This window comes from Mauremys mutica, chromosome 2, assembly GCF_020497125.1.
Source record: "Mauremys mutica isolate MM-2020 ecotype Southern chromosome 2, ASM2049712v1, whole genome shotgun sequence".
NCBI classification, from domain to species: domain Eukaryota; kingdom Metazoa; phylum Chordata; order Testudines; family Geoemydidae; genus Mauremys; species Mauremys mutica.
The window spans coordinates 210,531,419-210,545,723 of record NC_059073.1 but is presented as its reverse complement, the minus strand read 5'-3'; the positions used below and the strand labels follow the sequence as shown (position 1 = coordinate 210,545,723).

Sequence of the window (14,305 nt, the reverse complement as noted above, 5' to 3'; positions counted from 1 at the left end):
GAAACAGTGTATGCACTGTCAGTGCTACCCTTGTGCTTTGCATTCCTTGCAGCTGAAACCTTGTTGGTTGATTCATCCTCCACCAATGGGACAGAGACTTTCTGAGATTAGAAGGCGGGAAGAAAAGATTCGGGAGGACATGTTCAATGAGTTAATGTGCACGCCTTTGAGAATGACAAGATGGAGCTCGGAGCATGGAGGATTACACTATCCGATAACCTGGACATGGACAGGACAGCATGCAGGGAACAAGTGTGTGCCACGCAGGAAGAGATTCTGCGGATTATGAAGGAGCAATCAGATATTTTGAGGCATCTGGTTGAAGTTCGAGAAAGGCAGCTGCTGGATGCTAAAGGTCCAGCATAGATGCAGCCTATGCTGGACCTGCTGCCATCATCACCCAGTTCTACATCCTCCTCCCACAAAGGTTCTGTGAGGCCGGGGGAGGGTGGGGAGTTTGGTATCCCTTGCACCCAATACCAGGGGAGGGTACAAGGACCAGAAGGTGCCCATTCCCACACCTTTGTTATTGCAGTGCATCTGTAAGCAAGCTTTCCTTGTCCTCCCCCTCCCTCAGTGTTATCAGCCCTTTTGCCCCAGGTTATCTTACTCTTCTTTGCTGTCTCTGTGTGTTTGTGTGCATAATAAAACCTAATGGATTGAGGAGAAAAGGCTGTTTATTCATTGAACACATGGTGGTTGGCGGGGGTGGAGTTTACAGAGGAGAAAATGCAATGGAGGGCACAGTTTGGTAAGGAACAACACAGATAAGTATCATATTACTCTGGCTCATTTTCTTTCTTGGGTATAGTTTCCATTTTTAATATTTTAACAGATTATTTCTGACTTGGAACAGATGCAATCATGCATATATACTGTGTTTGTTTATTTCAGTAAGAAAATAGCTGCTTTAACTTAATTTGATTTTAATATGTTTGCAGGACATGTTTACAGAAGCAAAATCCTTTTCTTTTCATGCTTTCACATCAGAAAGTTAAATTCTAGTTAAAGAATTTTACCTCACTTGTCCCATGACTACACCTGTAGTACGTATTAGTTGGGGTAGGATTACTGGTCCATGGATGAGCAAGAGACCATAACTTGACTTTTGGATATCGGGAACTTGAGGTTTTAAAAAGTTGTTTTTGCTTGTAAAGTGAGCAGATTTTATCTTGGTGTCCTTGAGATGCAAATGTGGAGCCCTGCATAATACCATGTTTGTAGATTTTTAAATATATTTTTCAGAGTAAAAGAGCACTTTAAGTGTCTATTTTCATTCGGCTACATATTCTTAATCCACAAAAACAATACTATATATGACATTTGCAGCCGAGGCACACAAGAATACTTAGTACATATTATGTAAAGAAAACTTTGTAACAGAATGACTGAGGTATGACTTACTTTTCATTAACAGATGTACTAGATAAGTGAATACTTCATGTGTAATTAACTCATGGAGGTTAACTTTCTTATGTGCAATACTAAAAGTTGAACATTTTTCCCATTATAAACCAGGATTCCTGAAGATTAATTTGTTCGCCATATCAGATCACATTGGGCTGAAATGTGATAGACAATTTGTCAGTCCAGCTGTAAATTAAAAAAAAAATCCATCTCATAAGTATTTTTTCCTTGCAGTGTTGCCAGAAATGTAATTTGAATGCAGTTTTAGATGTTTAAGATCTAATAGAGGAATTGCTTAGTTCCCCAAATTTGTAGTATGTCTTTAATAATGACATGGCTTTTTGATACAGAAAGTGATAGAGAATTAAAAATCGCTGAAGTACTGAGCATGTGTTGTAACTGCTTTAAATATGTATTATTATTCTGATGCCTTATTTACTTAAGTGCCATGCTGCATTCTCATAACAAGTGTATGCCCATATTAATGGACATGTGGGGAATTATTAGTTAAAGGGTAAATGTCAGTGTTTGCATACAATAAAACAGTGGCACATATATGTAAATTGGTAGTGCTATCCTACATAACAAGAAGTGTCATTCTTTCAGCCTCATTCTCCTTTGGTGTTACAGTTCTTCTGGAAGAATTTTGCACATATACAATTATGAGATGGTGGTGTAGTTAAGGCCCCAGACTGTAAATCAGGGGATCTGGGTTCAGTTCTCAGATCTGCCCACAGGTTTTCTCTGTGCTTCAGTTCCCCATCTGTAAAACAGGAATAATACTTCCTTTCTCTTACCCTTTGACTGTCTGTCTATATTAAGTTCTTTGGTGCAAGGATTATTTCTTACTATTTGTTTGAACTACACCTAGCCTAATAGGGTCTCAATCTTGTTTGGTTCTTCTAAATGCTGCTGTAGTACAAATTAGTACATGATTGTGTGTTAAGGGCTACTTACCACATTAGCGACTAAAAAATGGCACTGATATATGTATATGTAATCTCTATGCTTCTGAAGCAGTAAACCAGCTCAGGCACTGATATTTGAGGTTTATAGTGTTTCAGTGCAAGGAGCTGAAAATAGCCACCCAACAGCAGTGACCTGATGGTTAGAAATAATCAAAGATGAGGGTGAGTGTATGGTCAGCCCTGCAGGAATTGATCTGAGCCCTGAGAATAAAATCTAGAGTCCATCATTTCCTGGGAAGCAGGGGCTGGCCCACTGGAATCGTAATCAATGTGCAGTCTGATATCTGAAAGGACAGTAATTCATAGTAACTCCAACAGCATCTCAGAACTGGAAATCTTTCATGTGACATTTTAGGTTGTATACACCCACAGAGTCTTTCTCCAGAGACACGGGAAATGGAATGGATGCTTAAATAAACTTGCGTCTGCTGTTTTCCCCAGTACACATTGGAAGCAAGAACAGAAAAAAATCATACTCTTCATTTTTGTAAGAGGGGTGGATCATGCAATGCACACCTGGCCTGTGTGTGCCAAAATTGGGCTGGCAGCATTATCTAGCTAGGTCTCAGAGATCTGGGTAACAATCCATGATGGAATCAGAAGACGTAGCAGCCTTATTCAGGCCCAGTAGTGGGGGAGTGTGTGTGTCTTATAGGTAAGGCTAAGGTTATGTAATAGAGGTCACGTAAGACATGGAGTCTGTGACTTCCAGAGACCTCTGTGACATTCTCTGCGTCAGCCCTGAGGCAACAGGGCTGGAGCTGTCAGCCGGGGGCGGAGACTCCACTGCTCCCCAGAGCCACAGCAGCCATGAGTGTTGGACTCCCTTCCACGCCCATTTTGTCACACTTATTTTTAGTAAAAGTCAGGGACAGGTCATGGACTTCCATGAATTTTTGTTTATTGTCCGTGACTTTTACTAAAAATAACCATGACAAAATCTTAGCCTAAATTATGGGTTTCAAAAGGAGGCTGTTAGATACTAGGTATAGTGCTGTTGCCTAAACTTGCAGGATTTGTTGAGTTTAAAAAAAAGAAAAGAAGAGACAATGCATGAATTTTCTTCTTGTCCTAATGAACTAGTGTTTTTTTTCATAATGTACTTCGTTTCTTTTTTCAGGTTTTCTCAAACAGTGATGAAGCCCCCATTAACAAAAAGTTACCCAAAGAACTTCTGCTAAGGTAATTCTAGTTAACTTATGCATTAAGAGTTACAATTTGAATGTGATGCTTAGATTTGTATGGCTTAGTGAAATGAAATATACTCTTCTTTCTTACATAAGTCTATGATTCAAAATAAATAGTTTATCTGATTTTATTTTTTGACAGTTCTTGAACTTACATTTTATTCTTAATGGAGAATGTAGCAAAATACATAGCTTTGCTCCTGAAATCTATTTTAAAGTATGGTATAACATTATACAATTAAGTGCCAATTTATGCATTAGTAATCTGGTCTTATTATGAGATAAAGCAGTAAGAGACTATATTTAGAAAGCTTTGGTTGATATAGGATTCTTTAAAAAAACAAAAAACTAAAAACTTTGGGGGATCTAAAATAGGTGCAGATATTGTTTGTTAACTGCATATTGAATAGACTAAAAACTTTTCCCTGTCACACATATTACCTTCACACACTATGGAAATAGCATTCTGTCCTTAATGCAATTATTCCAGTGGCTGTTTGGGCTTTTTGTTATGAAATCTCTTTTGTTAATAAAAATAAATGAAAAGACGAAAGCTTTCAAAAAGTTATTTTAATGAGACATCCCCTGTAACTGTTTTGTTGTTGCTCTGTGCTACGTATAGTTCAAGCAGACCGGGAAGGAAAAGAGAAAACAAGCAAACTGAGATTTTATTCATGTTAATTCAGCCAGCCTTAGACTTGCTGGAGTGTTGTTGTCTCTTCTGGACAGGCTCAAAGTGGGCAGGAGTTAGCTATAGTATATGCTCAAAAATACAATATGTAGTTAAAGAATTGATGGATGTCCCATCTCTCACACCTGAGTTGAACTTTATTTCAAATAAAACTTAAACTGCCTATCATGACAACATCCAGTCCTGAAATATCTGAAGACATTCCATTTTTGTATGAAGCCAAACCTGGCCTGAAACAGACAGCTCAGTAGGTAGCTTGACATGGTTGTAGTTCTCATTGTAGCCCTTCCTTTATGCTAATATTTCAATATATACTTTGGTGCAATTGCCATTCTTTGTCGTGGTGTCACTAGAATTGAGTTCACACTACATCCTTCATACATTGAAGAGAGGCATAGGTTAACCAGTGTGTCATCACTTCCTGCCTAATTTTAAGTGGAAGAATGTTTGCAATGCTTTGTATTTTCTATCTTGTGTTCAAAGGAGTGTTCCCAAAATATTATCCATGCTTCAAATGTGTCCATGAGCTAGAACACTGGTATTCTTGTGGCATCAAAGAAACTAATTTATGTTTAAAGAAATTAGACTTCAGTTTTTTTCAAGTAAGCTTGAATTTTCTTTGAGGGAAAAATAAATTCTTCACACTGAACGTGGTGTAGCTTGCATCTACAGACCTGTTAGAAAATTTCTGGCTGTTATATCAACACACATAGCACATTGCACAGTGTGCTATATTAATACATTTTAAAATATTTCATATCTGCATATGAACTTTCAATTTTTCAACATTTTTTATTGTGACATAAAAATTTTTCACATCTTGAAGATGCATAGACTCGGTATGAGAGGTCCTCTGACAACAAATTTCCAACAATTTCATTTTGTATTGTTGCATTCCAAACTTGTGATCCGGAGGCCCATTGGTGCCAGCTGTCAAAAGGTTCAAAGTTCTGTAACAGCAATTCCTAACAGGCCTGACAAATTCACTACAGCTAGCACACTGCTTTCATGGTATTTTCCATAAATTATATCATGTGAGGTCTCTAATAAAAGTTTGTCATACTGATCTTCATAGTGGTTGTGAGATGTATGTACGGATGATATTTAAGGAGTTGTGTGTATGTTCTGAAAATACATTTTAAAGTCTATCTCCAAGGGAGAGTTGACAAAGGGGTTTTTGCAAAACAAAGGATGTATATTCACATTTCTGCCATGGTTCATGTGTAAATTAAACATCGTATGTCAACACAATGGAAGCCAAGCCCTGTTAGCATACAAAGTCAACATGAGGATATGAAATCCTCCTAGAGACAGCACAGCAGGGTATAAACCATGGGGGGGGGGTCGTCTTAACTCTGGGGACAAACAATGACTTTGGGGAATGTAAGGGTAAGGCAAAAAGACACCTCTTTATCCTGCACCTGAGGAAGTAATCAGGGAGTGTCATCACGTTCATGATAATCAGATCCCAACCTGTTTGGAAGCACTGTAAAAGACTTTTAACATGAGAGAAACTTCTTTAGGCAGAAAGTTAGCCTGTTAAGTTTAATGTCTAGAAAGCATATACTGATTTTGTTTTATATGTAACTTTCTGTTGCCATCTTGAAACCAATCAAGGCACTGTGGCAAACCCCTGCTTCTCTCCCTCAGACAGCAAAGCACACAGAGCACAAGTATTTTGTACCAGACAAGGGGTACAAATTCCTTTTTTCTCACCCTCCCCCAGGATCCCTGGTTGTTGTGGTCACCAATGAGAGGGACCGCCAGGGACAGACGGCCTCTACGCCTAAGTCAAAGGAACCAAAGGAACTGGCCTATTCAGACAGAAGGCATTTTCCATGGGGGGCCTTCAACTCTGCATAGTGAATCTTGCTGGGTTGTTATGATTTTAATATTTGGGAGTCCATGATGAAATTCAAGAACCTTCTCCCATAAGACTCCATACAGGTCAGATCAGTGACCACTGCGGTGACAGTGCGGAGAAGTTCGTGGTTGCAGTCCTCGGGGCTACCTAACAAGGTGCAACAAACTATTGAGCACCTCCCGTTTGAGGGAACATTGCTCTTTTTGGAGCAAATGGACGGTAGGCTGCATGGCCTCAAGGACTCAAAAGCAGCTTTGAAATCCCTGGGACTTTATGTGCCGGCAGAGTCAAGAAAGCAGTACAAGCCACAGCAGACAAGTCACTACTTCTGTCCACCTCCTAGGCAGGACCAACATAGGAGGAAAAATAGAGGTTTAGATGCAGACCTCCTCCCCTGTCTTCATCGGCAGGTCCCACTCAATCCAGACCTGGACACTTGGGATCATCAAAAAACTCATTTTGACAAGATGCTTGAGGTTGGCACTGCTATTCCCCCTGCATCAGATCCAGCTACCCCATTATTTTCCAACCAACTTTCCCAGTTCTTGGATGCCTGGACTCAGATCACATTGGATCACTGGGTCCTCAAGATGATAAAACTGGGTTATACCATCCAATTTTTATCTATCCCTCCTTCCTGCCTCCCCCCCCCCCCGCCCAGTCCCTCTTCAGTGACCCTTCTCACGAGCATGTGTTGGAACAAGAAGTCCAATCGCTCCTTCAGGTGGGAGCCATAGAAGAGGTTCTGGCTCACATGAGAGGGAAGGGCTTTTATGAACAACAGCCTGAAGCTATACTGATGAACTTAATGATGTTTCAAGAGCTATGCACCTTGGCAGCAAAAAACCATGTTGGCAGCCTGAAGTAGAGTACCATTAAAGGATTTTTTCACATATGTGTTGTTTATCCTGTAGTACTTAAGCAGGAAAGTTAAGTTTGGATACTTTTTTTTAAGTTATCATTATAAAAACTCATACCAGTACATTTTGCTGCAGCATGTTTTTTTAGTGCTGTTTGAACGGACATTTAAATTGGTGGGCTTTTGTGTTGGCATTTTTTCATGGATAATGAATACTAAAAAAGAAGCAAGAGAACTTACTTAAAATTGAAATACAGTACTGTGTTAAATGTAAAGTATTAAATATAAAGGGAAAATTTAAAAAATAAAGATTTGACAAGATAAGGAAACTGTTTCTGTGATTGTTTCATTTAAATTAAGATTAAAAGCAGCATTTTTCTTCTGCATAGCAGAGTTTCAAAGCTGTATTAAGTCAATGTCAGGGTGGATTTGATTTAAGTCAAATTGATTGATTTAAATCACTAGTCAGGAAGACTCGATTTAATCATGGTTTTCTACATAAAAGTGCATTCTTCTTGGTTGTTCTAACCTTAATACATATTCTTCACAACTCAGAGATAGATGTAGGTTTCATTTTTAGAAGGTACATACTATATATTTTTAAACAGTGATTTATTTTGAAAACTTTTCAGATTAGCTTTACACCTATATTAGAAAATGAATGATTGTTTGATTATTTCATTTACCAAAGGTAATTGAAGCAGATATTTATGGAGTCATTGGGAAGTGAACTATCTCCAATCATTAATATTTGGAGGATTTTCTTGCCATGCTGTATTAGGAGGAGACAGACATTTTAAATTGTTTTATTTAACTAAAACAACAACGTTAAGTGTTCTGGATTTTTTTCTTCAACAGCAAACATAATATTTTAACAAAACAAGCATATGTCCCTCGCTTCTCACATTTATCTCCAGACTTCTTCTCCTTGTCCAGATCTATTCCGCCACCAACAATCTTCTATTCATTGAACTTTTTGAAACTTTGCACTTTTAGAGAGAGGTAAGGGATTGACTCTGTGTTCACAAATTTGCAGATGGACAGTAGAGTTGAGGTTTGTTATTTCTCACCTGTATATATTATTTATTTATTTAAAACCATTTTTGCTGTTAACAAGCATGTTACCTCTGGAGACACAAATCCACAGTTTGAGAACTGCAAAACTAAGCATCTCTGATGGTATCTTCTAGACTGAGTCCCACTGGGTAGATAGAAAGATTAACCTAAATAATCTATACAGAAGTTCCTGAAGCCCCATAAGATTGGGTCCCTAATCCATGAACTATTGGAACTCATTTACAAAACTTTTCTTAAACATTACATGAATATATTGTCTCATACTATAGAATTAGAATTTATAATCCCTATTCTATAATGAGATATCTTTGAGCTATAATGTATCTTAAAATTATCTTTAGATAAGTTTTTTCCTCAAAAATGTTATTAAAAAAATCCAATCTAAATAAAAAAAATTGACTTTTTTAACCATTGATTTTTATCCACCCTGGTCAATGTTCAGTTGTGAACTTTTGCAAGAACAACCATAACGTTTTGTTGAAAGTTACAAACATTTCAGAGTTATGAACATTCCTGAAGTGTCTGTATCTCTGAGGTTCTACTGTACTTAGCTAATCTTATAGTTAGCTTTTTCTGATGTTCAGCCTAAATCTCCCTTGCTGCAAATTAACCCTATTACATCTTGTCCTACGTTCAGTGGACATGGAGAACAGTTGATCACAGTTCTTCTCTTTAGAGCAGCACTTAACTTATTTGAAGACTGTTATCAAGTCCCCCCTCTGTCTTCTTTTCTCAAGACTAAACATATCCAGTTCTTTTAACCTTTTCTCATAGGTTAGAATTTAGAAACTTATCATTTTTATTGCTGTCCTTTGGACTCCTCTCCAATTTGTGCACACCTTTTCTAAAGTGTGGCACCCATAATTGGACACACTAATTCAGCTGAGACCTCATCAGTGCCATGTAGACCAGTACAGTTAGTACTTGTGTCTTACATACAACACTCTGTTAATACATCCAGAATATTAGCCTTTTTCATAGCAGCATGACATTGTTGACTCATTTGATTTGTGATCCACAGTAACCCCTACATTATTTTCAGCAGTACTACCCCCATCCAGTTAGTCTCCATTTTGTAGTTGTGCATTTGATTTTTTTCCTTCCTAAGTGCAAAATACTTCACTTATCTTTATTTAATTTCATCTTGTTGACCAGTTCTCCAATTTTTAAGGTCATTTTGAATTCAAATCTTGTCCTCCAATGTGCTTGCAACCCTCCCGGTTTGGTGTCATCCACAAATTTTATAAGTATATTTACCAAGTCACTAATGACGATATCAAATAGTAACAGACACCTGTGGGACCCTGCAAGAAACTCCTACCAGTTTGACAGCAAACCATTGATAACTACTCTTTGAGTATGGGCTTTCAACCAGTTAAGCACGCATCTTATAGTATTTTCATCTAAACTACATTTACCTCGTTTGCTGATGAGAATGTCCTGTGAGACTCTGTTGAAAGCCTTAGTAAAATCAAGATCTCACATCTACAACTCCCCCCCCCCCCCATCCACTAGGCCAGTAACCCTGACAAATTGAAAATTAGGTTGGTTTGGCATGATTGTTCTTTGCAAATCTGTGTGGACTACCACTTATAATGTATTATCCTGTAGGTGCTTACAAATTGATTGCTCAATAATTTGTTCCAGTATCTTTCCAGGTATTAAAGTTAAGCTGATTTGTCTATAACTTCCCAGGTTGTGTTTGTTCCCTGTTTTAAAGGTAGGTACTATATTTGCCCTTCTCCAGTCCGTTGGGACCTCACCCATCTTTCATGAGTTTTTGAAGGTAATTTCAAAGATATTTCCAAGATTGCTTCAGCTAGTTCCTTAAGTACTCTGGGGTGAATTTTGTCTGCCAGATTGAATACATCTAACTTATCTAAATATTCTTTAAACTGTTTTCCCCTATTCTGGCTTGTGTTCCTTCCCCCTTGTTGTTAATATTAATTATGTCAAGTATCTGGTCATCATTACTCTTTTTAGTGAAGGTTGAAGCAAAATAGGCATTAAACAACTCAGCCTTCTTGGTGTCATCTATTGTTAGCTCTCCTTCTCTGCTTAGGAGTGGACGTACAGTTTCCTTTGACTTTCTCTTGCTGCTAATGTATATACAGCAACTCTTCTTACTGCCTTTTATGTCCCTTGTTAGGCATAGTTAATTTTGAGCCTTAACCTTTCTGATTTTATCCTTACATGCTTGCGCTATTCTTTTGTACTTATTTTTAGCATTTTGTCCATGTTTCCATGTCTTGTAGGATTCCTTTTTGATTTTAAGGTCATTAATATTCTGCCCCCCTTCCCAAAATTATATAATTCTAGTGAAACTACAGAAAATGGTCCCCCATCTCAATCTGAGATTTTCCAATTTTGAAAACAGATTTTGGCTGTTCGGTATAAAGAAGTGTGTCTTATTTATAGGGTTTATTTTTTTTTGATGGGGTGTGTCAACTACTAACATAGCCAATATATATTTTTAAAGAACTGTTTTGATGATGTGGTAAAGATCATACCTTCTAAAATGTATAATTATCTGTTTAACCAAGAATAAACATTTATTTGAAGTCTTACAAATTTATGAACCAAAAATAGTATAATTAATATTGACATCAACCAGCAGCATCCAGAAAGATCAGTTAAGATGACTAATGTTCTCCAAAATATGCACAGTCTGAAAAACCAAAGGCACAGGTTGTGTCCATGTGTAGTGTTCTATTTTTTTATTGTCTTGAGGTATTACTGCACCATCAGAGACTCCGAATTGCTCTACAGAATATAATTAACATCCTCATTATTTTTCACTAAATTAATTCTGTATTGCCTCCTTTAATTAAGGAGTAATTCAACCTTAGCAAAAAGACTTTGCTCACTGTTTAGGAATTAGACAGTAAGTACTGCTGAAAGTAAAAGTGATATCAAATGCTCTATTGCTAGTTGTCATAACAAAATTAGTTATTCTCCCATTTATAGCTATTTATAACAATATGATATTGACTGCTCTCTTCTATTTTCCACGTGTACAAAAAACAATGTTTAAAAATAAAAGCTATTGCATTTTCTTATCATATTGATATATTTGCGGGGTATAAACAGAAGACAATCAAAATCTTGTTTTTATTCACATTGCATTCTTCTCTTTAAACTTAGCTTGTTATAATGAAACTGCTTATCTCCCTCCCATCATGAAAATTTCACCTATAACTCCACTTCTAACATAGTACTTATGAGAAGCATGTGCCAGTTTAAAAAAAACAACGTCTAAGATGTTCAGCTACGACAGAGTAACCAAGTAATCTTCTTACTGTAAATGTGCTTCATTACCATGCTCCCCACACTCATGTCACATCTAAAATTAGACTGTAAGCTTTTCAGGGTAAGGACTGTCTTTATATTTGATTTACAAAGTGCCTAGCACACTTTATTGTAAATAACAGAAAAGTTCAGCCTTACTGAGTGGGGTAAAGGTCTGTCTGAGATGGAAACCAAACAGACCTCTTCAAGTCATCGGATGTAGATGTAACCCTTCTGCCGGGCCGAATTGATAGCACCAAGGGCCGGGTTCAATACATAGGGGTCCCTTCCCTACAACGTAATGCAAAACCAGCTCGAGCCCCCACCCAGTGTCCTGGGAAAATCTTACACACACCCCTGGGCACCTCGAAGAGGCAATACTCCCCTCTCGCAAGCACAGAGTCTCGGTGTAGCAGAAAAGGTTTAATTACATGAGATAAACAACAAGCATTAAATTGGGAAAATACCTCAACTAGAGTTCATAGACCAAACCGTGAGCAAAGACCCACCCCAGGAAATTGAGCCGTGTCCTTTTCCCTGGGCTCTTGAGTCCAGCAACCCCCAAATCACCCCAAGTCTCTCCAATACCCCAAATGTCCCTAGAGTCCAGCAACGCAAAGATCACCCACAGTCCCAAAAGTCCCACAATCCAAAAGTGTCTGTCCTGGGTCAGTGCAGCCCCAGAGTTCGAGAGTCTATCTGCAGAGGTGTCCCCCGTCCCCCCCAGCCTGGGTAGAAAGGGGCACCTTACGTGGTCTGGGGCCAACTGCCCTGCCTCTCCGTGGGGTTCTGCTTCTGCCTTCTCCACAAACTGCTCCGCTCTACCAGCCACCCCACTCTGCTCCTCCAGCTGTCCTCACAAACTGCTCCGCTCCGCCAGCTGCTCTGCTCTACCAGCCGTCCCCGCAAACTGCTCAGCTCCACTCACTCCATGGCTCCACAAACTGCTCCACTCCACTTTGCCAGCTGCTCTGCTCCGCAGTATAGCTTCAGGCTCCCCCACTAGTTAGCACAGTACTTAGTGCTCTCAGCGCAGCAATTCCAGCTCTTTAGTGATTTCAGCTCTTAGTGATTTCAGCTCATAGTAGGGGAGCCCCAGTGCTAGTGCACCATTAATCCAAAGTGAGTTCAGTAACCTGTATCTAGATTCTTAAGGGAATCAAAAATCAACTCTGATATTCCACAGTGGAGAGAGGAGTAGGTGGAACTGGTGCTTCTGGCTCACACAAGGAGCCTACACTACCAGGTACAGATACCTATCCCCAGCCTCTCTCAATTCACTGGGTTTTGGAACCCATGTCCCTTGTCTAGCAAGTGCTATTTAGTTGATAGTGAAACCCTTTATCATAAAACAGTTTCGTAGTTCCTCATTTACTTACTCAGGGTGACAACACTTTATTCCTCCTGCCCCAATAACAAAGAAATTGGGGATCCCGCAGCTGTGAAAGTAACCATTTTAGGCTGCCGTGGGCTGTGCTAGGCGGAGTGGGTGTGCCTATGCAAACACAATCAGCCTCTGAAATTCTTTTGCACACTCGCCATAATTCACCTCCAGATGTCAGGGTAGAGCTCATCCTGACTCTGCTTACATAGACACAGAGGATTGAGCAGGGCAGCAAGAAGACATCTGGAGGGAATGGGTGTCTCCAAGAAGACATTCTTTGTATGGAGGGATATCAGTGTTTCAGTTCCAGGTGGGAAGGAGGCTGATCTATGTGGAGAGTGGTCTACCTTGTGTACCTTTTCTGGTTTAATGACATTATAATCTTAAAACCGATATTTGAGTAGACTTACTCTACAAAGAAAACAAGCTGCTTTTATAAATGTTAATTGCTGCTTAGTGCCATTGTCCAAACCAAAAGAAAAATTACCACGTCAGCTGTTGCAGTGTTAGTTTACCACTTGGCCAGGGCCACTCTTTTCCTTGTGCTATTGTATTGTTGGGGACCAGACCAGCTAGGACCAGCTGCTGGCCTGCTGCCTGACTGGTTGTCTAGCAGCGCAGTTAGTGAGCCCTGTGCTGCTTTGGACCTGACAGTGGCCACAGCCCCGATTGGTTGCTGGTTTATCAGCCCTGCTTATAAGCCTAGCCCCCCACAGCAGACCAGCAGCAGTTGAACACATACCAGGCTCACAGCTGTGGTTGCCCTTGTTCAGTCTCTGCACCAGCTTTGTTCTACTCCTTATTCCAGCACCTGCTCCAGCCTGCTTCCAGTCCCTGCTCCCCTGTGGCCTCAGACTTCTGGCTTCAGTCCCCAGCTCTGCTTCTGGCTTATGACTCTTACCCTCTAATTCTGGCATTCAGCTTCTGTCTCACCGGTATTGATCCCTGGCTCTGCCTCTGGCTTAGGACCCTGGTTTACCCTCTGGCTCTGGCATGTGGCTTCTGTCTCTTTGGTACTGATCCTTGGCTCATTTCCTGGACTCTGCCTACGTTGGATCTAGCTGTTAATCGGTAGGCAGAACTCTTGTTTCCACCACTACGCCTGACTGCCCATGGCCTGGTCAGCTACATTTATATTATGAAAAGTGAAAGGCTGAATAAATATTTAATTGCATAATTGAGTAAGAATACCAGGGAGGTACTTATTTTTAAAATTAGATATCTTCATACAACTGCATGTTAGTTCTTTCTTTCTTTGTATGGTAAAGCATTATTTGATTATTCAGTTTATCAGTTACTCTAATATAGGGGCAGTCTGAGGGTTTGGCTACACTTGCAGGTGTGCAGCGCTGGGAGTTAAAGCTGTCTTTGTACAGCTGTGTAGGGAAAGCACTGGAGTGTGGCCACATTTGCAGCGGTGTTGGGAGTGGTGCATTATGGACAGTTATCCCAGCGTTCAAGTGGCTGCAACGTGCTTTTCAAGAGAGGGGGGTGGGGTGGAGTGTGACAGGGAGTGTGGGGGAGAGAGAGAGAGAGAGGATTTTTGGAGCCGACACTGTGTCAGCTCCCTGCCTTGCAAA

General features: G+C 39.7%; 1 protein-coding gene across 3 annotated transcripts in view; it reads left to right on the top strand.

Annotated features, from left to right (window-relative positions):
- The window catches only part of FBXL2 (F-box and leucine rich repeat protein 2), a 140,723-nt gene that overhangs the window by 28,536 nt on the left and 97,882 nt on the right, over positions 1–14,305 (top strand). For all 3 annotated transcript variants that reach the window (XM_045005243.1, XM_045005241.1, XM_045005242.1), the window contains exon 2: positions 3,496–3,557. In XM_045005243.1, the coding sequence (XP_044861178.1) occupies positions 3,496–3,557 (62 nt within the window). The remainder of the gene's footprint in view (positions 1–3,495; positions 3,558–14,305) is intronic.